Source organism: Oncorhynchus kisutch, linkage group LG18 (assembly GCF_002021735.2).
Source record: "Oncorhynchus kisutch isolate 150728-3 linkage group LG18, Okis_V2, whole genome shotgun sequence".
NCBI classification, from domain to species: domain Eukaryota; kingdom Metazoa; phylum Chordata; class Actinopteri; order Salmoniformes; family Salmonidae; genus Oncorhynchus; species Oncorhynchus kisutch.
This window is the reverse complement of record NC_034191.2, coordinates 72,807,390-72,833,723: the sequence shown is the minus strand read 5'-3', so window position 1 is coordinate 72,833,723 and position 26,334 is coordinate 72,807,390. Positions and strand designations below refer to the sequence as shown.

Sequence of the window (26,334 nt, the reverse complement as noted above, 5' to 3'; positions counted from 1 at the left end):
TTCTTATTGGTGTCCTTTAGTAGTGGTTTGTTTGCAGCAATTTGACCATGAAAGGCCTGACTCACACTATCTTCTCTGAAGAGTTGATGTTGAGATGTGTCTGGTAGTTGAATGCTGAAGCATTTATTTGGGCTCCAATCTGAGGCTGGTACCTCTAATGAACTTATCCTCTGCAGCAGAGGTAACTCTGGGTCTTCCTTTCCTGTGGCGGTCCTCATGAGAGCCAGTTTCATCATAGTGCTTGATGGTTTTTGTGACTGCACTTTCAAAGTTCTTGAAGTTTTCCAGATTGACTGACCATGTCTTAAAGTAATGACGGGCTGTCATTTCTCTTTGCTTATTTGAGCTGTTCTTGCCATAATATGGACTTGGTCTTATTTGGTAAAATACCATCTTCTATATACCACCCCTACCTTGTCACAACACAACTGATTGGCTCAAATGCATTAAGAAGGAAATATTCCACAAATTAACTTCTAATAAGGCACAACTGTTAATTGAAATGCATTCCAGGTGACTACCTTGTGAAGCTTGTTGAGAGAATGTGAAAAGTGTGCAAAGCTGTCGTCAAGTCAAAGGGTGGCTACTTTGAGGAAGTATATTAAATATATTTTATATTAGTTTTTTTCTGTTACTACATGATTCCAAAAGTGTTATTTCATAGTTTTGATGTCTTCCATTATTCTACAATGTAGAAAATAATACAAAAGAAATAACCTGGAATGAGTAGGTATGTCAACTTTTGACTGGTAGTGTGTGTGTGTGTTGTGTGTGCTAAATGTTTAAAAGGACTATATATAGAACATAGTGACTTGTCATGGCTCGGATACTGTCACAAACAGGATATGTTGTTATTTGTGACAAAGGCCAGAGTATTTTTGTATTGTTTGTAACTGAAGAACGTGACCTTCTCTACAGCAATGCTCTTGAACTTGTACAGTTAGAGTAAGGTAGCTGTGTGTGTGTGTGTGTGTGTGTGTGTGTGTGTGTTTAAACCTTGTTTCTTTGAAGCCTTTAGTAGTTGAATAACAACACCTGTTCACACTCATGATCTTCCTCGCTCTAACTCTCTCCACTCCTCCATCAGGTCATATTGTCACCCTCACTCTAGTTCCATTTACAGCACTATGACTACAGTACCTGTTCATGTAGTGGCCACATCTGTTTCCCTGGCCCCAGAACGTCTTATTTTCCTTCTATGGAGGAATTGTGATTTGTAAACCTAGCGGGTTCTAATGAGCTATTGCACTGCCTCTCTCATTGGTTTCACCTGTTCCTGCGGAGCTTGTGCTTCTGTACAGTGCCCTCCATTTGAGTTGTTTTGTCAAAGCTGTCTAAGGCACATTTTTTGATATGATAAGCCTAATTGATCTGTCCATTTTGAGATGGGCCTATTTTGGTGTGTGACTATGGTCACTCCCAGAAATGGCAATAAAATGTAGTCTTGGTCTTCTTCAATGTTTCATAAACTTCTTAATTGAGTTAATAACCTCTTGAGGATCCAGCAAGACCTTATGTATTGACCATTTATTTTCTAGTTGATTATCACATTGTTTCTTTACACATCCAAAATGAGAGGTGTTATTAAATATCACCATCAACTCTCTGCTATCTAGTTTCCTCGTGAATAGCCAATGTCACAAAGTATGACGTGACACTACCCCTCTACTGTATTTAAAAAAATATAGATTTATTTAACTGTTAGAGGGGGAACATTCCCAGTGTCTCACTGAAAACATCTCTACGTAATTGGAGATCTCTGACCATTTTTCAATCTCTTGTCCCAGTCTATAATCCCAACATGTTTCAAGCTGATCCTGTTCCCAAGAGCTCCAAGGTAACCTGCCTAAATGTCTATCGCCCTGTAGCACTCACATCTGTAATTATGTAGTGCTTTGAAAGGCTAGTCATGACACACATCAACACCACATATATATTTTTTTTTAAACTGCGGCCTTTTAAGCATTCTAGCACAGTTAAATATTTAGACCACTGCATCTATGTGTGTGTTAAGGCACTGCATCTCAGTGCAAGAGGTGTCACTACAGTCCCTGGTTCAAATCCAGGCTGTATCACATCCGGCCGTGATTGGGAGTTCCATAGGGCAGCCCACAATTGGCCCAGCATTGTCCGGGCTGTCATTGTAAATAAGAATTTATTCTTAACTGACTTGCCTAGTTAAATAAAGGTTACACACACACAACACTGACCAAAAAGTTAATTTGTTGGCATTTACGTATGTCCCCATTACCAGTTAAACATGATCAAAACCTATTTCTTTCACTTACTTGCTGTGCTGTTTCGTTGTTCAGTCTTTTCATTCTCCACCAGGATTTCTATGGAACTCTGTTTGGGTCTTTGCATGTCAAAAAAGATGCACGTGAAATAACACTATTTCACGTGTCAAATAACACAACATAATCTGTTTCAGTAGCTACAGTTAGCTAGCTAATTATATAGCTAGGTTTCATCATCTAAAATAAGAACCGTCTTATAAATTAGGGTTATTTGATTAATGGTGTTCGAACCCATCTATGTGAAGCTAGCCACAATAAGGATTAGCCACAATAGTGGACTTTGCGGGTAGCCTTCAAAATAAAAGTTTGGAATCATTTGAATATTTGTATTATTTTGCAACCCTGTCAATGACATATTTTATTTTGAAGGCAAACTGCAAATTCCAGTATTGTGCTTAATCCTTATTGTGGCTAGCTTCACAACACACAACCCGGTCCAGTCAAGCTCGCTAGCCAGATGACGCTAGCTAGCTGCTTATAACATTCGCTTTGGGCAACAGAGTTAAGTAGCTGGCTAGCTATTTATTTTCATGAACTGAAGTTCAATTTCAATAGGTGAACAGCAAGTGGCTACCTAGCTTATACTTACAAGGATTCCTAAAATATTGCTAAGAATAATGAAAATTACTGTAGTTTTTACTGGTCATTGTTTTCAGCCTGGTTTTATTGGTGCTAGCTAGGTACCAAGCTAAAGATATCTACCCCAGAAGTTGCAGTCAAACAAATAATGCGTTATTGCCAACGCTGTATTGTAAACCCATCGTTCATGGCAATGAAATTCTTTATCTTGGCTTTAATGGATTTCACCTTTGAGTTGTCTCGCTGAAATTGACTCGACTGCTCGATCCACACAGCAGACATAGTGGGCTAGTTTAGGAATGCTGTATAGCGCGCATCATTGCGTCATGTACCTTCGTTATATAGGTATGCATGTCAGCTTTGACATCGGTTTTGCACATCGGACGTTAAACTAGACATCGGCTGATACCAATGTTTGCATTTTTAGCTAATAACGGCTGATTTTACGATATGTTCACCGATATATTGTGCATCCCTACTAGTAATCGTATCTGTAAATTGACAGTTGATAATCAGATCAGCTAATACTCGTGATTGGAAAATGTGTTTTTAATATGCCTAAATAGATTAGCAAAATACCTCCCTGCACGTTCACTGCAGATTAGGAGGAGAAATGCAGCTTCACTCTATCCAATCAGAGCAGCAGGTTCTCGTCCTTATCTTTATATATTCTTAATTCCATTCCTTTACTTAGATTTGTGTGTATTAGGTATTTGTTGTGAAATTGTTAGTTAGTGCAGCAATATCTAGCAAGCAATGTCAGAACTAGAAGCATTTCGCTACACCCGCAATAACATCTACTAAACAGGTATGTGACCAATAAAATTTGATTTGAACAACGTACAACCCGCCCCTTCTCTTTACAGACAGCAAACTTGCCAGTTGACTTATTTAGACCATGTAGAACCTCGCACATGACTAATTGAAAGATGCGTGGCACACAATTATTTATATTTTTTTAGGTCACTCACACATAATAAAAAAAAAATACTCTCATCATATCCAGAAAATTGCCCATATCTGTTAGATACTAATATTGGACTATAGAAGAATAAGGGCAGAGCACGCCCTTATCGAGCGGGCCAGAGCTTCATGTTCCTTGGCGTCCACATCACTAAGGACTTAACATGGTCAACACACACCAACACTGTCATGAAGAGGGCACAGCAGCACTTCTTGCCCCTCAGGAAGCTGAAAAGATTTGGCATGGGCCCTCGGCTCCTCAAAAAAATCTTAACTTCTTGGTGATGGGGGCAGTATTGAGTAGCTTGGATGAATAAGGTGCCCAGAGTAAACTGCCTGCTACTCTGTCCCAGATGCTAATATATGCATATTATTAGTAGTATTGGATAGGAAACACTCTGTAGTTTCTAAAACTGTTTGAATGATGTCTGTGAGTATAATAGAACTCATATGGCAGGTGAAAACCTGAGACAAATCCAACCAGAAAGTGGGAAATCTGAGGTTTGTAGTTTCATTTAAGTGATTGCCTATCCAATATGCTGTGTCTATGGGGCCAGATTGCATTTCCCAAGGCTTCCAGCAGATGTCAACAGTCTTTAGAAAGTTGTTTGAGGCTTCTATTGTGGAAGGTTGTTGAATAAAAGTTGTTTCAACAAGTGGACTAGGCTGAGGCCAATCAGTTGTTCACTGCGCGGTCACGCGGGCGCGCCGTTCCTTCTTTTTCCTCTGTAATGAATACGCTATTGTCCGGTTGGAATATTATTGAAGATTTATTAATAAAATACCCTAAGGATTGATTGTAAACATCGTTTGACATGTTTCTACAAACTGTAATGGAACTCTTGACTTTTCGTCTTGAGTTTGCGCTCGCACATTGTGCCTTTTGGAATAGTGAACTAAACGTGCGAACAAAACGGAGGTATTTGGACATAAATATGGACGTAATCGAACAAAACCAACATTTCTTGTGGGAGCTAAGGACAATTACACAGCCACAATACAAAATACAAATACATTACATCCAATAATATATTATTCTAACAACAACAACACTGTCATCAACTGTTGTCTTACATATGAGGAACCACTCATGTACAGGTTTGGATAGATTTTTAGCCATGTTTTCAATTTTAAAAGTACAATACATCAGTGCAGCTTCTCAAGTCCATGGGCATTGCATTCCAGTATATTGTTGCTCTAACAGCGAAGGCTGATTGGCTGATATAAACATATATTTAAAAAGGAACAGCGCAATCCCCTCTAGTGTACTGCCCTCGTTATCCTGGCAGTGCTTTCCTTGAGCATGATATGCCGGCATAGGGGTGGAGGGGCAAGACCACACAATGCTGTGTTACTTTTACGCCAGATGTAACGGGACTTCACCTTCCAAAAAGTTAAACTTTTGTCTCTTCAGTCCACAGAATATTTTCCCAAAAGTCTTGGGGATCATCAAGATGTTTTTTGCCAAAAGTGAGACGAGCCTGTTCTTTTTGGTCAGCAGTGGTTTTTGCCTTGGAACTCTGCTATGGATGCTGTTTATGCCCAGTGTCTTTCCTATGGTTGAGTCGTGAACACTGACAAATGAGGCAAGTGAGGCCTGCAGTTCTTTAGATGTGGTTGTGGGTTCTTTTGTGACCTCTAGGGTGAGTCGTCGCTGCCACTCCTGGGAAGGTTCACCACTGTTCCAAATTTTCTCCATTTGTGGATAATGGCGCTCACCGTGGTTTGCTGGGGTTCCAAAGCTTTAGAAATCGCTTTGTAACCCTTTCCAGACTGATAATGTCAATTACTTTGTTTCTCATCTGCTCCTGAATTTCTTTGGATTGCGGCATGATGTCTTGCTTTTTGAGATCTTTTGGCCTACTTCACTTTGTCCGACAGGTTCTATTTAAGGGATTTCTTGAGTCAACAGGTCTGGCAGTAATCAGGCCTGGGTGTGGCTAGTGAAATTTAACTCAGCTTTCCAAAAAATGTGATTAACCACAGTAAAATCACGATTTAACAAGGGGGGGACAATTACTTTGTCACACAGGGCCATGAAGGTTTGGATAGCTTTTTTTTCCCTTTCATAAATAAAATTATCACTTTACCCAAGTAAACACAAAATGCAGTTTATCTTTGGGTAATATTTAAATTTGTTTGATCTGAAACATTTAAGTGTGACATGTGCAAAAAAGAAATCAGGAAGGGGGGGGCAAATTCTTTTTCACAGCACTGTAGGCCTCAGCCACTACCCTGAGAGCACTTGATTCAGTGTATCATGCAGCCCTCAGGTTCATTACAAATCAAAATTGTTTAACACATCATTGTGATCTCTACAGAGCTGTTGGCTGGTCATCATTGACCAGGCTTAAATACTGTGTAGGCATAAACACTGGCATTCTTTTTTAGTCAGGTCGGTAAATAAATATCAATATCATTACGGTCCCATTCTCATTTGCTTCGAACAGTACCAAAAATTAGAACAGGTCATGTTAGAAATAGTTTTGGTTTCTTAGCTCTGTGGTCCTGAAATTCTTTCCTGAACATTAAAAAATTTGATGATCTACTTTTGTTGGTGGACTTTAAACACTTGATCGATGTATATATCATAGAAGAGTGTAATTGTCTTTAGGCCAGCTGTTTTTAGTCAAGACTTTTGTGTTTTTAACGTAAAATGTTTTTGTTTAATGTTGTGTTATAGTATGTAAGATGTTTTGTCTGAAACGTTGGTCCCCCTGCTGCTATTGGACCAGGTCTCTATTGGAAAATATGTTATCTCAATGAGAAAAACCTGTATAAATAAAGGTACAATTTGAGAAAAAATAATCGTAATATTGCGTTTAAAAAGTACAACAAATTAGCAAATAGTCACAAAGTAATAATGAGACTATATACAAGGAGTGCCGGAAGTGAGTCAATGTGCAGTGGCACGAGGTAGTTGAGGTAATACATTAAGTACATGTGGGAAGGGGTAAAAGTGACAAGGCAATCAGGATGATAATAAACAGAGTAGTGGTGTGTGTGTGTGTGTGTGTGTGTGTGTGTGTTGGACTCTCTGTAGTGAGTGTGTAGGTAGAGTCTAGTGAGTGTGCATTGAGCCAGTGCAAAACACACATTTTGGCCTGAATGCAAAGCTTTAAGTTTGGGGCAAATCCAACACATCACTGAGTGAGTGTCTGCCTCTTTATTTTCAAGCTTGGTTGTGGCTGCATCATGGTATGGGTATGTTTGACATCTGCAAATAGTGGGGAGTTTTTGAGGATAAAATATAAACTAGATGGAGCTAAGCACATGCAACATCCTAGAGAAAAACTTGCTTCAGTCTGCTTAAATCTGCTTGAATCTATGGCAAGACCTGACAATTGCTGTTTAGCCATGATCCCCAGCATCTTGACAGAGTTCCACGTTTTTTTAAAGAGTAATGGGCAAATATTCCACAATCCAAACTCTTATAGACTTACCCAAGAAAACTCACAGCTGTAATGGATGCCAAAGGTGTTTCTAACATGTATTGATTCAGGGAACTGAGTACTTATGCAACGACCTTCTTTTGAAATAGTCTTAAAAAAAAAAAACTATATTTGAAAAAATCATGAACTTTGACATGGCATAATATTTTGTGTAGATTGTTGACAAAACATTGCAATAAATCTATTTTTAAATCATTTTGTAACACAACAAAATGTGAAGAAATCCAAGGGGTCTGAATACTTTTGCAAGGCACTGTATGTCCCAGTAGCGTAGCCTACAGTATGCTCCAGTAAGAATGACTGAGATATGTCCCGGTAGCCTATGTTCCAGTCAGAATTATTAACCTAATCATTGTGTCCTTTTCCAGAGGTGAAGCCTGCAGCAGTGGTGAATAAGAATGGTGTGAAAGTGGAGGCTTCTGTTGCTGCTAGCGGTGGTGGTTTTAGCGGAACAAAGATCTTCACCTGGTTCATGGTGCTGGCCCTGCTAGGGGTTTGGAGCTCTGTGGCCGTGGTGTGGTTTGACCTGGTGGACTACGACAATGTCATCGGTGAGTCACCTGACCTCCCCACAGCCCTATAATAAACAGTAATGCTTTATTTTACAGCTCGGTTTAAGCTGGTACCTGGTATTGACATGTTACTCACAAAGGAACCTTTTGTGGTTACAATACTCACCTCAAAGAATTACACACTATTGGTAACTACTAACTACAAAAAAATGGTATGTCAATGAATTTCAAAGAAACCAAAGTGTAATTACCATGGAAGTATTATTTAATCAGGCTACTGTTTTAACAAGTAATTTCTAAGTAACTATCAACAGGCTGTAAATAACAAAGCGCCCTTTTGTGTTACAATAAGAATTAAGTTATATCTGATTAAATATAAAAATGCACAATGTTACAAAATGTATGTATTGCAATATACAGCATATCATGTCAAATTTAGGGCATTGGGTTGTTTGTATTAGGGATGCACCGATTAGACATTTTCCTTGCTAAAAAAACTCGATACCAATACAGCCTTTTTACGCATTCTAGTACAGTGAAATAGTTGAAACACACACACTGACCAAAAAGTTATTTTGTTGGCATTTACAGATGTCCCCATTACCAGTAAAACATAATCAAAACCTATTTATTTCACTTACTGTGCTGTTTCATTGTTCATTTGTTCAGTCTCAACCAGGATTTCATCATACATGTCAAGCAGTGAACTTTCAACTCTGTGTCCATGGCCTCTCTTCCTCGTTGTGCACTGTCACTGTGTTCGTTTCCATCTTGTCCAGCTGTGTCTGTAACATGTCACGTAAACCCTTCAAATGACTGCGCGACTTGTTGACTGCTCGATCCACATAGTAGACATTGTGGGCTAGGTTAGGAATGCTATGTTGCATGTTAACGCTATATTTTTTTGTGGCGTCATTAGTCATCTACCTACGTTATGTGGTTATGTGGGTATGCACGTCATCTACCTACGTTATGTGGGTATGCACGTCATCTACCTACGTTATGTGGGTATGCACGTCATCTACCTACGTTATGTGGGTATGCACGTCGTCTACCTACGTTATGTGGGTATGCACGTCGTCTACCTACGTTATGTGGGTATGCACGTCGTCTACCTACGTTATGTGGGTATGCACGTCGTCTACCTACGTTATGTGGGTATGCACGTCGTCTACCTACGTTATGTGGGTACGCATGTCGTCTACCTACGTTGAGTGGGTACGCACGTCGTCTACCTACGTTATGTGGGTACGCACGTCATCTACCTACGTTATGTGGGTACGCACGTCATCTACCTACGTTATGTGGGTACGCACGTCATCTACCTACGTTATGTGGGTACGCACGTCATCTACCTACGTTATGTGGGTACGCACGTCATCTACCTACGTTATGTGGGTACGCACGTCATCTACCTACGTTATGTGGGTACGCACGTCATCTACCTACGTTATGTGGGTACGCACGTCATCTACCTACGTTATGTGGGTACGCACGTCATCTACCTACGTTATGTGGGTACGCACGTCATCTACCTACGTTATGTGGGTACGCACGTCATCTACCTACGTTATGTGGGTACGCACGTCATCTACCTACGTTATGTGGGTACGCACGTCATCTACCTACGTTATGTGGGTACGCACGTCATCTACCTACGTTATGTGGGTACGCACGTCATCTACCTACGTTATGTGGGTACGCACGTCATCTACCTACGTTATGTGGGTACGCACGTCATCTACCTACGTTATGTGGGTATGCAGGTCAGCTTTGACATCGATTTTGCACATCGGCGTTAAACTAGACATCGGGCCGATGTTGGCATTTTTAGCGACTATTCCGATATGCATACCGCTATATCATGCATCCCTAGTTTGTATGCTACATTTCAACCTGGAGTGTTTAGCCTAAATTGAGTAATCCCCTATAGATGATGTTCTGACCACAAAGCTTTCTGTAGGTGCATGAGAACGCCACTTACTTCCTGTATGATTCTGAGAAGGCATTATGTGGTTTAGACAGAGATCCGTTTCTGACAGAAGGCCATGACTTTTTGAAGAAAATTTAAGGGGGAAAGAGGAATTTGAAATTAGTAAGAGGGTTTTGTAAAAATGTTTTTTTTTTTTTTTCATTTTAGTTCCCAATTTAATGTGTAACATGAAGTAATACTGACACTGTTACTGTTTCATTAACTTTTGATATTGATGATGTCCCTATAAACAAACTGCTCCTGTGTGTCTTTTTTTATCTTGCAAAGCAGAGAGAGCAAAGGAATTCCGTTTTAACTTTTCAGAGGTTTTACAAGGTATGGTCTTTACTTGCATGTATCACCAATCTTCAATTCTATCTGTTATTAGTTTTGAATAGATTACATTATAGTATGCCTCAAAATAATGATTTAACAATATGCAGTACAACATAATTGTCTTACTGGTGTTCCCTCTAGGACCACCCATACGAAAATGTAATGCACGCATGACTAAATCATTTAGATTAACGTGTCTGCTAAATGGCATGTATGTTGCATGGCTTGTTGATGTTTCTTTTCCTGGTCTTTTGATTGGTTTGTTTTTACTAGTCCCTTTTTATTAGGCTTTGACTCATACTAAATGTTTTTTTAATCTGATTTTGAAGAAGCAAATTCTTTGGATTGAAGGTATAGCTTCATTTCATCAAGGCCCTGCGACCCACTAGCGTCCTATCCAGGGGCTGTACTGGTTGGCTACATCAAGCTGCCTGTATTCGGCTGTGGTAGGCCTAGGGCTAGTCGAGTGGTTGCCGCTTCATATACTGCTGCTGCAGTATGACCACAACTTCCCTCTCAGAAAGACAGAAGGAATTCAGAGCTGAGCTGTAGATATGATATGGTTTCCACTCTGAACACCATAGTATGACTTCATTGGCAAGTAGTGAAGTATCACTAAAATCAGGAGAGTCACATTAAAGAATCCCAATGACCTATTAACTGTCTGTAATTACAGAGGAAGTGTATTTCCCCTAGACCCCCACACACACACAATGATTTTGATGGAAAGGCCAAGAACAGGCTCATTTGTGGAAAGGACTGTACTATGAACATTGTTTATGATATGACTTTAAGACTATTCCCTTTTTGCAGGTAAACTTTCAGCGTATGACGCAGATGGCGACGGCGACTTCGATGTGGAGGACGCCAAAGTACTACTCGGCAAGTGCATTTTCTAATAATGACCTTTTTGTGACCTCTAAAATGTTACTCATGCATGACTGACTTGGTTTTCTTGTGTTTGAGTACCAGTGCCATGAACTTAACAGCTTACTTAGAGCTTACTTCAATGGGGAAAAACTCAAGTGGGTGGCTTTAAAAACTGCCAGTCTTTGTTTAACAAATAGTTCCATGTAAGTATTCCTGCACAGAGTTGTTCAGCAGTAGCTATTTAATTTAGTATACGGCTCAAAAGAGCTTGAAGTCCTGTGGCAGCATCTACACAGCGTTATTTAACTTCGACAGTCTACATTTCCGTTGTGCATTTGTGCTGAAAACCAACAATATTGCTTATGGTTGTTGTAACGTTGGTCACCTGCCGCATGTACAGTATCTAAAATACTGCTTTATTCCTGACACTTCTCATTTCCCACTATGCCTAGCCTAATAGCTCTTGTCCTGTGTATCCTAATAAATAATGGGACTAATAAAGACTAAACCAATCAAAGACCAGAACAAAAGACTCTACCTTACCGACCACAATCCCTGAACATAGCTGGCAACGACATTTCATTATTCGACACTTTCAAGAGCGCTACACAACTATTAAAGGGGGGTATTTTCTTGCCGCTCTTCTATTCGACTTATACGCCTCTCTCTTTCCTGCATTACCATCCACTTTATTCATTTCTCTTCCCTCCCTCTCCATCCTCTATCCTCTCGCTCCTCTTCTCTCCCCCTTGTTTTTCTCCTCTCTCTCTCGTCAGGCTTGACCAAAGATGGCGGTGAAATTACTAATGAAAACGCAGATTCCCTAGAGGAAATCTTCGGTATTTTAGCCGAGGAAGGCTCTGATTGGTTTTACGGCTTCTTCACGTTTCTCTATGATGTGATCACTCCTCCCGTAGAGAAGGATCCAGAGATTCCAGAGAGTCAGACAGCAGAGGAGGAGGAGGAGGAGGAGGGTGATGCTGGTATGTCCCAGAATGACGGTGGGGTTCAGGGCGTTATATTAGACCTACAGGATCAATAGCCAAAAGCTCCTGAGCATTCGCCTATTAGCCTGCCATCCACGAGGAGCAGACGGAGAGTAGTCTACTGGGTGAGGTCTAAGGTCACCCCCCCCCCCTCATCTTTAACTGGAGGAAGTTGAATCTGGCGCTAATCCTGTCAAATGAAGGACTCTGTGAAAAGAGTGTCTGAAATAAGGATATTATGTTTTTGTCCTCGTCGACTTTGGCCTTGCTGCAGTGGTGCTTGCCATTGGGAATATTGACCTGGATTTTTGGGACTATGCTTTGTACTTTTTCTAAGATTCTGCAATCTGTACTTCTCACCGTCATTGTGATGCACTAATTCTTTGCTAATCTGTTTTCTGACCTGAATGAATCCTTTGTGCTATTCTAATCTTTTCATTTTTCCAAGTTAAACTGTGTTTCGCATTTAGTTGTAATTAATTTTTTAAATGTAAATAATCACTTAATCTTTACTCTTAAGCCTTACAGTAATTCCTTTTACTGTAATGTCCATTTCTTCTATCTATATAACCATTCACTCACCATCTACATAACTGTTCAGGCTTCTGATAACGTTGGATGTTGCAGTTCAGGTGACTCCTAGTTTAATTAGGAAAAAAATGATGTCATGTAGCTTTTTAAGCAACGTTAGATACTGCAGTTCATGTAGTTTTTATACTCAGTAACAGAGGACGTCAGCGTTGATCAACTTTGTTTAGTTAGCTTGTTGTACTGTAATAATGTAGTAATGTAAACTTAATTAAAAACGTGCTGTATCTATTTGCATTGTCTGTCCTAAGACTAAGTCTAGAAGTCGCCTCTTTACCCAGCAGTAGGTCAAGGAAGACTGATTTTCTTAAATTCCTATTACTCGATGTTATTAGGCTTACATATTGGAAGTGCTAACACTGAGTGTGTTGTTGGAATGATGCAATGTGAATGACCACTTGAGCGGGGCCTATTCTCTGAATGTGCAACTAATGTTTTGGTACTTATGTTTGTTAAACTTTTAACTGCTAATATGCCACCATGCTATTATTGGATTGAAGAGAAGTTCCTGAACTTCACCCATCTCTTTCTAAACAGACCCATAAAGGTCAGCATGAACCCCAGAGTTTGGGAATGTCGTCCACGTTGACTTGTGGCCATGGGCTAAGTATTTACTGAGGGGTTTCGGACTGTTTTCAGTTTTATTTACCAAAGGTCATGGTGACTGAGGGGTGTATTTCTGTTTCAGACTGGAGGGACAACCGTTTAGGCCATTTTAAGTAGGCATATTGCAAGATGTTGCCCTAGCCTATTAATATCTTGACATAAACAAAATGCAGTGTTCAGATATTTTATGTTGTGAGGTAGTTTGAACGTCTGTCTATGAAATAAATATGTTGATTGAACTCTTATATTTAGTGTCTGTCTACAAGCATGGGCACTGTCAACTGTTATGGGCATCGATTAAGTATTTGATGCGTTTTGTACAGGATAGGAATAAGTGACTGGTTTCTGTTTGATATTGATGGAGCGATCGTGTCAAATTGGCGCTATGATGCACACTTTGGAATTGGCACGTACAGTCCCCTCCGACATGGTCCATGCTGTCTCTAATTTCTTTTTTGGTTTTGTTTGTATGTTACATGAAAAAGAGCTCAAAGTTCCTGCTCCCAAAATGGAAAGGCTGAAAAAAGGTACTTCCCCCTGGTTGGTCTGTGCGTGTTGTCATTGGCCAACATTTTCTGTTTGTTGCTCAACTCTCTCATGACCCTGCGTCCTTTAAAAAAAAAAAAACATACCATGTCGAAATGTGTCACTGTAGCTAATGGTTCTTCTTTCATTTGACATAATTAGAGGACAACCAAAAGGTATCGTTCCCAGTGTTATTTATTGTCCAGAATGATTTTATTCTCCTTTGGGAATAAAATTGTCCTGTTTTGTTTGCGCGTGTGTGTTTTAAAACCATTTCTGGTGGGCATGACATGGACACTTTGTGAGAATCAACCTTCTCTGGACTGTGACCCGTGGCTCTGTTTGCGTGTCTGCCAGGGATTTTGAAAACACCTTTTGACAGACTGTTCAGCAGTCAGGGATCAGAGGTAGAAAACTTGTGGTGTTTTGACCTGGAAGCAAATTATAGTAGACAAAACCACATGCAACACCTCAGTCAAAACTGTGGTTGAATTAGCTTGTGTTACGCTGTTGCCTCTCATTTTGAAGAGCGAGAGAGAAAATAGGAGTTTTAGCTAGTGTGTAGCCAACGAAGACCTGAGTTCGGACTCAAGTTGTGCAAGTAGAGAGGCTGGATTATTTTTAACTGTTAACAGATGAACAGTCTCATTTCAAATTTTTCTTCATCCAGTGGTAGCCAACCTACTCCTCTACAATCCTGTCCAATTCATGTTTGGAGCCTAAATCCTCTCTGTTTTGTGGTTAGACTGTGAATGTGTATGATGTAAGACAAACTGCAGCTCCTGCAGGCTTTTGCAAGGCACAATGGCATCTCAGTAGTGCATTTGGAAAGTTTTCAGACCCCTTGAATTTTTCCATATTTTGTTACGTTACAACCTTACACTAAAATTGATTAAATCGTTTTTTTCCCCCTCATCAATCTATACATAACTCATAATGACAAAGCAGAAACAGGTTTTTTGAAATGTTTGCTAATTTTATATTTTTTTTACAAATGGAAATATAACATTTACATAAGTGTTCAGACCCTTTACTTATTACTTTGTTAAAGCACCTTTAGCAGCGACTACAGCCTCAAGTCTCCTTGGGTATGACGCTCCAAGCTTGTATTTGGGGAATTTCTCCCATTCATCTCTGCAGATCCTCTCAAGCCCTGTCAGGTTGGATGGGTAGTGTTGCTGCACGGCTATTTTCAGGTCTCTCCAGAGATTTTCGCTTTGGTTGAAATCCGGGCTCTGGCTGGGCCACTCAAGGACTTTGAGACTGGTCCCGAAGCCACTCCTGTGTTGTCTTTGCACTGTGATTAGGAAGGTGAACCTTCGCCCCAGTCTGAGTTCCTGAGCGCTCTGAAGCAGGTTTTCGTCAAGGGTGTCTCTATTCATCTTTGCCTCAATCCTGACTAGTCCCTGCCGCTGAAAAACACACCCACAGCATGATGCTGCCACCACCATGCTTCACTGTAGGGATGGTGCCAGGTTTCCTCCAGACGTGACGCTTGGCATTCAGGCCAAAGAGTTCAATCTTGGTCTCATCAGACCAGAGAATGTTGTTTCTCATAGTCTGAGGGTGTTTAGGTTCCTTTTGGCAAACTCCAAGCGGGCTGTCGTGTCTTTTACTGAGGAGTAGCTTCTGTCTAGCCACTCTACCATAAAGTCCTGATCGGTTGTCCTTCTGGAAGGTTCCCCCATCTCCACAGAGGAACTAGAGCTCTGTCAGAGTGACCATCTGGTCCCAGACCGAGGACCTTCTCCCCTGATTGCTCAGTTTGGGCGGGTGGCCAGCTCTAGGAAGAGTCTTGGTGGTCCCAAACTTTTTCCATTTAAGAATGATGGGGAGGCCCCTTCGTTCTTGGGGACCTTCAATGCTGCAGACATTTTTTGGTACCCTTCCCCAGATCTGTGCCTTGACACAATCCCTTCTCGGAGTTCTACAGACTTCCTTCAACCTTATGGCTTGGTTTTTGCTCTGACATGCACTGTCAACTTTGGGACCTTTTAAACAGACAGGTGTGTGCTTTTCCAAATCATGTCCAATCAATTGAATTTAACACTCCAAGTTGTGGAAACATGTCAAGGATAATCAATGGAAACAGGATGCACCTGAGCTCAATTTCAAGTCCCATAGCAAAGGGTCTGAATACATATGTAAATAGGTATTTGTCCTTTTTGTATATTTATAAAAACCTGTTTTCGCTTTGTCATTATGGGGTGTTGTGTGTAGATTGCTGAGGATTTTCTTTGTATTCAATAAAAAATGTATGAGACTAACGTAACAAAATGTGAAAAGGTCAAAGGGCCTGAATACTTTCCGAAGGCACTGTGTGTGTGTGTGTGTGTATAGATAGATATAGTTTGGTTACATTTGTGTCTCATGAAGGACAATGAAATTGGCAGCGCATTTGATTAACTTAGTTGTTTTCAGAAACTGAGGTTGACTTTGGAGTGATGATGTACTCTGGAATAGCATGATCAATTCTTCTTGATTTATCTTTTTTGACAGCCCAGCAGACAAATCATTACAAACAGTAACCAGCCAAGTAAAAGAGTTACACAAGTCAGAAATAGAGAGAAAATTAATTACTTACCTTGATGATCTTCATATGGTTGCACTCAGAAGACATTCATTTATTTGATAAATGTTCCTTTTCGTTCGATAAAGTCTCTTTTTTTTCCAAAAACCTCCGTTTTGTTCGCGTTTTCTTCAGTAATCCACAGGCTCAAACGGAGTCACAACAGGCAGACAAAAAAATCAAAATTGTATCCGTAAAGTTCATAGAAGCATGCCATATGAAATAATCAATAATATTTCAACCGGACAATAACGTTGTCAATATAAAAGGTAAACAAGAAAGGCACTCTCTCGGTCACGCGCATGAAAAAGCTCTGTGACACGGCAGGGTCCACTCATTCAGACTGCTCTTACTCTCTCATTTGTCAGAATACAAGCCTGAAACAATTTCTAAAGACTGTTGACGTCTGGTGGAAGGCATAGGAACTGCAATTTGAGTCCTAAGTCAATGGATACTGTAATGGCATTGAATAGAAAACTACAACAACACTATTTTAACAGTTTTGGAAACTTTAGTCTTCTATCCAAATCTACCAATTATATGCAAATCCTATCTTCTGGGCCCGAGTAGAAGTTTAATTTGGGCACACTTTTCATCCAAAATTACAAATGCTGCCCCCTACCCTAGAGAAGTTAGACTTTCTTTCTATTTGTCCTCTGAAAAAATGTCAGCGGAGAAGATTTGAGGTTCCTGTTCCAAAAACAGAAAATCCAAAAGGTAGCCTACTTATTTTAATGGTTGTGAGTAGGGATGCACGATATATCGGTGAACATATTGGAATCGACCGATATTAGCTAAAAATGCCAACATATCAAAGCTGACGTGCATACCAATATAACGTAGGTACATGATGTAATGACCCCATGTAAAATGTTGCGTTACATGTGCAACACAGCATTCCTAACCTAGCCCACAATGTCTGCTGTGTGGCTCGAACAGTCAACAAGTTGAGCAGTCATTTGAAAGAGTAATCAAATTTCAGCGAGACAGCTTAGTCAAAATCCATTAACTCCAAGGAAATGGAATTCATTGCCCTTGACAGTCAACCGTTCTCTGTTTTGGGTGATGTTGGTTTTTACCGACTGATCGAGCACAGGTACAAATGTTGCCCTACTGGAGTAACCTAGTAATAGCGTCACTGCTATTCGCTTCACGACGTACGATGGAACGCCATTTGGGTCTTTGCGTGTCAAAAAAGATAAACGTCAAATAACAGTTCTATTATAGAATGTTGTGTGTTCTGTATTTGCAAGCCAAGCGCCACCACTACTATCAGTAGGACTGTCAAAGCTGTACAAAGTCTGTAAACACTGGCCACGAACGATGTGCTTCCAATACAGCGTTGGTAATTAATCATTACTTGTTTGACTGAAACTTCTGGGGTAGCTAGCTTTTAGCTTGGTACCTAGCTAGCACCTATGCAACCAGCCTGAAAACAATGAGCAGTAGAAACTGCAGTCATTTTCATTATTCTTTGCAATGATTTAGGAATCCTTGTGAGTAAGTATTAGCTAGGTAGCCTCTTGTTGTTCACCTATTGAACTTCAGTTCATGAAAATAAATAGCTAGTCAGCTACTTCACCTTGTTGCCCAAAGCTAACGTCATAAGCAGCCAGCTAGCTTCATCTGGCTAGTGACAAATGACCGGACCAGGTTATGTGTTGTGAAGCTAGCCACAATAAGGATTAGGCACAATAGTGGAATTTGCGGTTTGTCTTCAAAATAAAAGTACCTCTTTTGAAAGTGATGCAGGAGGTTACAATTGTTGGAATCATGCCATATTTAGATTAGATAATGTTAAACAAGGTTGGAATGTGAGGCAATGAAATGGGGTATCAGTCTACTCAGTGAACCCACAGAACACAACTATTTAGAGTTTATGTAAATATTAGCATTGTAGCTCTTATCGCGGGACTGTGACTGTGTGTGAAATCACCTTCCCAGTCAGCCTATTGTGTGTATTGACATACATATTGCACTGTAAAGCTTTACATAAGGATTTGGGATCAATGAAATGGGGGGGATCAGTCTACTCAATACCCAAAATATTTTTTCCCAACGTCGTCCTCAGATTGATCAGACTCCATAGCATCCACGCAGTATTGGATTTCCTCGGGAATAGTGTTCCTTTTGAATTGACCAACTAACTTGAAGTCTTCAAGATGGCAGACTGAACACAGCTGTTTAGACCACCTCAAGATTAGAACATAATATTCAATGTCGGTAAGTTAGACTAAATATTAGCACTACACAATCTGGTGGATAATAAACTTCAATCTTGATAACAAAACAAATCATATGACTAGACAAATATTACGAAAACAAGCAAGCTTGTACCAGCACATTCAACTATGTAAAGAAAAGAAAAAAAAAGAATATTTCATTCATTCAGATCTAGGATGTGTTATTTTAGTGTTCCCTTTATTTATTTTTTGAGCAGTGTATATACAGATGGGCAAAAAAGTATTTAGTCAGCCACCAATTGTGCAAGTTCTCCAACTTAAAAAGATGAGAGCGGCTTAAGCCAGTACAGAGGCTTAAGCCAGTACATGTCCAGGCCCGTCTGAAGTTTGCTAGAGAGCATTTGGATGATCCAGAAGAAGAGTGGGAGAATGTCATATGGTCAGATGAAACCAAAATAGAACTTTTTGGTAAAAACTCAACTCGTCGTGTTTGGAGGACAAAGAATTCTGAGTTGCATCCAAAGAACATCATACCTACTGTGAAGCATGGGGGTGGAAACAGCATGGGGGTGGAAACTTACAGAAAACGTTTGACCTCTGTCATTGCCAACAAAGGGTATATAACAAAGTATTGAGAAACTTGTTATTGACCAAATACATATTTTCCACAAATTCATAAAAAATCCTACAATGTGATTTTCTGGATATTTTTTTTCCTCATTTTGACTGTCATAGTTGAAGTGTACCTATGATGAAAATTACAGGCCTCTCATCTTTTTAAGTGGGAGAGCTTGCACAATTGGTGGCTGACTAAATACTTTTTTGCCCCACTGTGTGTGTGTATGTATGTGTGTATATATATAATTTTTTTTCTTTTCTTTTTTTTTTCTTCATAAAACGGCATTAGCACTTACCAGTCCAGAAGTACGCCCTGTCCTTGCAGAAACAGCTCCTCAATGTTTGAATCATAACTGTTCACTCAAAGATTCCTCAAACAAAAAAATTGTCTCACTTTCCCAATCAATCTCTTCTATAATCTAGTGCAAATCTGTATACTTGGACTTCGCTTTTCCTGATTTATTCGCCATGATATCTTCAATGAAATCGTTGAAAAAATACTTTCCAAAATACTGCTTCCAAAATACTACTTTCCAAAACACTGCTGTGCGTAACAGCGTGACTGCAACTAGTCTGATGGTCAATGGTGAGAATGAAGTTCGTTATGCGTGCGTTTACAAACAAGGGATGGTGGTCCAACCCATAACCATCACATACTGGCGTTTACCTCAGCTCATTGGCTATCTACCCAGCTAGATTTCAAGAAGATCAGTGGTCATTGGAAATACAGTCAATCAACGAAGCTTCGCTAATATTATTGGTGCGCAATGAGGTCTTTGCTCATTGTCTTCAAATCAGTTCACTTCGGTCAATACTCCCCGCAAAAAAACAATCAAGTTTGGTTGTGTTGCAAACATCCAGAGGATTGCAATGAAACCAACTATGACTAGATAAACGATTGTTTAGTGTGTGTAATTACGTCGAATGCTCCGTCAAAAGTTGATAGAGATGGAATTCACGACACAAACGGTTTACAAAATGTTTCGTTTTAGGCTATAAAAATTGATTTTATCAAAGAAAACGGCACTTCATTTCATCACTGGGACCCTCAGGAAGAGAAATAAGAGCAACATATCAGAATGTAATTCTTAATTTTACCTTCAGATGTGAATGTGTCAACTGTCATGGCGGAAAATGTTTGTTGTTGATTGCTCTTCTCAAACAAAAGCATGGCATTTGTTCTCTGTAATAGCTATTTTAAATCGGAAAATGTAGTTTGATTACCAAGATTCGAATCTTTTGAAGGATCTAAGACACTTGCATTTTCAAGAATGTTTAATGTTACGACATTGCATTTTTAGTTTGTCACTCTGAAATTTCCCCGAATGTTGATCTCTGTACGGGGATCGCAGCCATAAGAGGTTAAAGATAAAATAATGGTTAAAAGCCTGGGTAAAATACTTGCTGGCACGAAAACAGGCAGGAATGACCAGTTCCCGAAGGAAATTTCAGAACGGTGTAAAGTTCTGTATCCAATTTTCAAGGAAAATAGATTGAAAGGGAAACGCATAGCTAACGTGGTCGATAAACTGTATATTGATAACCAGTTGTTCAGAGACAAAGACCCATGACTATTTTAAAAATGAGGTCTTGAAAATGAACATGGCGTTACATTTGGAATTTGGCATTATTCTTGTAATGCTTTTTATTAAAAACAAACTTGCGTTACAGCTTAATTTGAGCAAATTTCGAATTTGTGATTTAATTCCAGCAAATCCTGCAATTAACTTGTTTTTTTTTGTTTTGTCGTTTGACAGCCCTAAACAAAGCTCAATAAAACCTCCTAGCATGTGCCATTGGTAGGGGAAAATTGAAGGGGTGTTAACATACTGCCCTTTAAAACAAGTTTCCAACCCCCAGAGCACCCAACTATTGAACTTGGGAGGAAATTAAAGGCTGCATTAAGGGAACCGTTGAGGATGATCCAGGAGAGGATTGAAGCCAAAAAAATTGCCGCAATGGCTGAAGTGAGGAGTATCCTGACCAAAGAGGACGAGAGACAATTTGTCAATGCTTAGGAGGCAGGAGGCGGCACAAAAAGCCCAGGAAATGCTAGAGGCTCAATTTTAGAAGGAAAAGGAGGAAATGAGAGCGCATGAAAGGAGAGCACATGAGCAAGCAGAGAAAGATAGGCTAGGGGAAGCAGAGGAGAAGGAGAGAGTAGAAAAAGAGAGGCTCAAAAAACCGAGGGAAGCTGAGAAGGCACATAAGTAGAAATTGTTGAACAAAAAGGCAGAGAGAGAATAGCAAAGGAGAAGGCAGAGCTGGAAAGACTGGAAAAGGAGCGATCAACCAAAGAGAAGGCAGAAAAGGAAAGACTAGAGAAAGAGGGAGAAGAAAAGGAGAGGATTGAGATGGAACGGGCCACCAAGGAAAAGGAGAGGATGGAGAGAGAATGGGTAGCCAAAGAAAAATCTGAAAAGGAGATGGTAGTCAAAGAGAGGGCAGTGAAGGAGCAACAAGCCAAAGAGATGGCTGCTAAAGATCAAGAGTGGTTAAAGAATGAGTGCCTAGTCAAACCAAGGTCAAGATGGAACAGTTAACCCCGGAGAAGACAGGGAAGGACAGAGTTTAAAAAGAACGGTTATTCAAAGAAAAGGCGGTATATCTGAAGGGATCAGAAAGGTATATGTAATGCAGTGTTTGCTTCATCTTTTCTTCTGATTGGCTGGATGGGTGTTCCGCCATATTGTTTACACCTATGCCACCCCTTCAGATCTACACGTGTGTCTGAGGGGCTAGGAATTGAGCAAATATAATTGATGGTGCTGAACTCCATCACATTCAGGCCACGCATTCATTAGTGTGTGGGTATCTGTCTTTCTTTCATTTGTGGACTTTTTGTACCCTGCAAATCACTGATAGTGCGTACACTACTTTAAAACTAGTTACATTGCAATATAAGAGCAACGACTAAAATGTGTATTCTTTACTTTGTTACAAACATTTACATCATCATCATTTTCTAACATAAAAGTGGTAATGTCATAATAATGTCAAAAGATGACAGAAAAAAACAAAACATTTCTGACGAGACATGAAGTATGATCATTTCAGACTAGAGACATGAAGTATGACCATTTCTGACGAGACATGAAGTATGACCATTTCTGACGAGACATGAAGTATGATCATTTCAGACTAGAGACATGAAGTATGATCATTTCAGACTAGAGACATGAAGTATGATCATTTCAGACTAGAGACATGAAGTATGATCATTTCTGACGAGACATGAAGTATGATCATTTCTGACGAGACATGAAGTATGATCATTTCTGACGAGACATGAAGTATGATCATTTCAGACTAGAGACATGAAGTATGATCATTTCAGACTAGAGACATGAAGTATGATCATTTCAGACTAGAGACATGAAGTATGATCATTTCAGACTAGAGACATGAAGTATGATCATTTCAGACTAGAGACATGAAGTATGATCATTTCAGACTAGAGACATGAAGTATGATCATTTCAGACTAGAGACACGAAGTATGATCATTTCTGGCGAGACATGAAGTATGATCATTTCTGGCGAGACATGAAGTATGATCATTTCTGACGAGACATGAAGTAAGATCATCTTAGACTAGAGACATGAAGTAAGATCATCTCAGACTAGAGACATGAAGTATGATCATTTGCTTGAAGCAACCAAAAATTATTCTCCATTTTGAAAACGAAAGAGATATTTGTGTTAGTATAAGATGTTTCTCAGTGAATTGAAATGTCTGTAAAATACCTGTCTTAAATACGAGCGCTATAGCACACAGTTGACAGTTAACAATTGAGTCTATCAGTTTTCGCTTTCCACTTATATGCTAGTTAAATAATATTTATTGTGTTAGCTAGCTATTGTAGGTTTTTTTGTGTGTGATGACAATAAGATTGATCCTTTAGAGAGAAATGTATCTGCAGTAAATCCTGGGCACCTCTTTGCATATTATGTGAAAAGCCTTATGAAACCAGGCTGTACATAGATTTTTTCGTAGATACTTCATTATGCCTTTTTAATGAGAGGGTGAAACTCTCCGGGTGGAAAAACCTACCAACTCTTTAGAGCACTGTTATTGCCATTTACCAGTTGTAAATCCTACCTGTACTGTGTTATTGCCATTTACCAGTTGTAAATCCTACCTGTACTGTGTTATTGCCATTTACCAGTTGTAAATCCTACCTGTACTGTGTGTTATTGCCATTTACCAGTTGTAAATCCTACCTGTACTGTGTTATTGCCATTTACCAGTTGTAAATCCTACCTGTACTGTGTGTTATTGCCATTTACCAGTTGTAAATCCTACCTGTACTGTGTTATTGCCATTTACCAGTTGTAAATCCTACCTGTACTGTGTTATTGCCATTTACCAGTTGTAAATCCTACCTGTACTGTGTTATTGCTGTAAAAGTATTATTTAGAAATTGGATGACAGAAAAAAAGACTACCTTTTTTTAGAAGCTTTGTTTTTGTGTCTTTGTTTGAAACAGCTGAGGTGTATTTTCATAATTATATGTAGGCCTTTTCTTAATTTTGTGAAGCATAAATCTTATTAGGTGCTGGTAGTACTGCTGAAACACCAATTTCAGGTTATTTGTTGAATCATATCATTACTGACTTAGTTTTTGTTCCAAAAATGCAATTATACCAGATAAGGAAAGCTTGTATCCTCAATGTAAAGCCTCTGATTATTAAAGATCAGTTCTCAAATTGGTGTGTGCTCCTTCAATAGCAATAACTACTTTATCTATAGCAACTTTCATACAAAATGTTGTAGCCCAACCTGTTTCATCTTCAAGCATGTAATACATATTTTGTTCTTTACATTAGGAGTAGTGCCCTTTTCGGTCAGATTCCCCTGATATGTGATTGATAAACTGTCAATGTTGACATTGCTTAGGGCATGGCCAGGACTGTCAAAGGATCCCCTTAAAACAACCAATCAAGTTGGGAGGGGGTTAATAGTTCAGGATGCTATATCCATCTGTGTGACTAATGGCCCATGGAAGTGTTCCCATACCTGCTGGATCAGGCACTGTTACGTCAAACTGTAAACCCAAGTCAGTTGTGCATTGTTGATGATGACTTTCATTTAATTTCCCTTAATCTTTATAGAAACTATTCTTTCATTTATTGGCCTTATGGTTCAAAAGACCAGAGCCCGATCAATGTGTTTTTTTTGGTTTCCGATAACGATTTTTTGGGAGGGGGACAAAACATTTTTTTTTACTGCGGGGAAATAAAAAGTGACATTTTCTACACTGACTTCTCATAATTTGGCATCCAAAAGAGCAATTGTCTAATCACTATGCTTCAGATATTGATTTCTTACATTGTGAGAATAATGATATGTCATGAGATTGACCGCAAGTGTTCAGACAAGTGATTCCCTTTTGTCATCCTATTTATAGAATATTGGTTATCGGTACAAGGCCGATTTTAATATCGGTGAGCCAATATATCGGTCGGGCTCTACAAAATACCTAATTCTTTGGTTATTCTCACTTTTTGTAACATATGAATGTATTTAAATCAATCATATTCCTGACAGTTGAAATTGATACTCTTGTGAAATAGTTATTGTTTTGTCTGTGTTGCAAATAGACTAGCTGAGATTGGGTTTCTAGAGTTGTGTGGTGGTGAGAAATGGCAGCTTTTTTTTTTGTTACCTAATGTTTCACATGCCCACATGAACATTTCCAAACTAACAGGACTGAAGGAGAGGCCGGTTTCTGTGTTGCTGAGGGAAGCCAAGGAGGAATCTGCTGTGAAAGAACCAGGTAAGACCACACCTTCTTGAGTGATTGTTTTTCAAGGATTCCATGCAAGGGACAAACTTAGTGTCCATTCATATTGCATAAAGGAAGGTATTATCTTACTTACACAAACGTACTCTTCTTACCCCAAAAACACAGATGCATAATGTGATTTGATCCATCTAGCCTGACCAAGAGACAATGAGGGTGTGATACTACATTGAAAAAAATACTGTGATGTCAAAGACGCCTGTGTACATATCCTCACCAGATTCTTTTACATTTATTTTGTTCGAGGACAGGTTAGAGTGGGTGTAACTCTCACTCAACTGAAGCCCTCTGGGCTTATTTGTTAACAGAAAATGTATTTGTCCTGTCCTACAGCTACAGTACCAGTCACATGTTTGGACACACCTACTCATTGAAGGGGTTTCCTTTATTTTTACATTGTAGAATAATAGTAAAGACATCAAAACTATGAAATAACACACATGGAATCATGTAGTAAACAAAAAGGTGTTAAACAAAAAAAATATGTTTTTGATTCTTCAAAGTAGCCACCCTTTGTCTTGATGACAGCTTTGCACACTCTTCGCATTCTCTCAACCAGGTTCACCTGGAATTATTTTCCAACAGTCTTTTTAAGAAGTTCCCACATGTGGAGCACTTGTTGGCTGCTTTTCCTTCACTCTGCAGTCCAACTCATCCCAAACCATATCAATTGGGTTGAGTTCGGGTGATTGTGGAGGCCAAGTCATCTGATGCAGCACTCCATCACTCTCCTTGGTCAAATAGCCCTTACACAGCCTGGAGGTGTGTTGGATCATTGTCCTGTTGAAAAGCAAATGATAATCCCACTAAGTGCAAACCAGATGGGATGGAGCATCGCTGCAGAATGCTGTGGTAGCCATGCTGGTTAAGTGTGCCTTGAATTCTAAATAAATCACAGACAGTGTCACCAGCAAAGCACACCCACACCATCAGACCTCCTCCTCCTCCATGCTTCATGGTGGGAACTACACGGGGGAGATCATCCGTTCACCTACTCTGCATCTCACAAAAACAAGTCTGTTGGAACCAAAAATCTCAAATTTGGACTCATCAGACCAAATGATAGATTTCCACTAGACCCACTTTTGTATACCACCCCTACCTTGTCACGATACAACTGATTGGCTCAAATGAATTAAGAAGCAAAGAAATTCCACAAATTAACATTTTAACAAGGCACACCTGTTAATTGAGGTGAATTGCAGGTGATTACCTCATGAAGCTTGCCGAGAGAATGCCACGGGTGTGCAAAGCTGTCATCAAGGCAAAGGGTGGCTACTTTAAAGAGTCTCAAATATAAAAGATATTTGGATTTCTTTAACACTTTTTTTGGTTACTACATGATTCCATGTGTATTATTTCATAGTTTTGATGTCTTCGCTATTATTCAACAATGTTTCGTTACATAGATAAACATCTTAAAACACCACGTAGTATAGGTGTGTTGGAAATCCTCATTCAATGTGATGGGC

At 39.5% G+C, this 26,334-nt stretch overlaps 1 protein-coding gene across 12 annotated transcripts in view; it reads left to right on the top strand.

Annotated features, from left to right (window-relative positions):
- LOC109909819 (aspartyl/asparaginyl beta-hydroxylase) overlaps nucleotides 1–26,334 on the top strand; it is a 48,210-nt gene that overhangs the window by 4,570 nt on the left and 17,306 nt on the right. For 9 of the 12 annotated variants that reach the window (XM_031796743.1, XM_031796741.1, XM_031796740.1 and 6 more), the window contains exons 2-5: nucleotides 7,660–7,842; nucleotides 10,064–10,111; nucleotides 10,925–10,993; nucleotides 24,767–24,835. In XM_031796743.1, the coding sequence (XP_031652603.1) occupies nucleotides 7,660–7,842; nucleotides 10,064–10,111; nucleotides 10,925–10,993; nucleotides 24,767–24,835 (369 nt within the window). The remainder of the gene's footprint in view (nucleotides 1–7,659; nucleotides 7,843–10,063; nucleotides 10,112–10,924; nucleotides 10,994–24,766; nucleotides 24,836–26,334) is intronic. The other 3 variants (XM_031796745.1, XM_031796739.1, XM_031796736.1) reach the window with 1 other exon arrangement.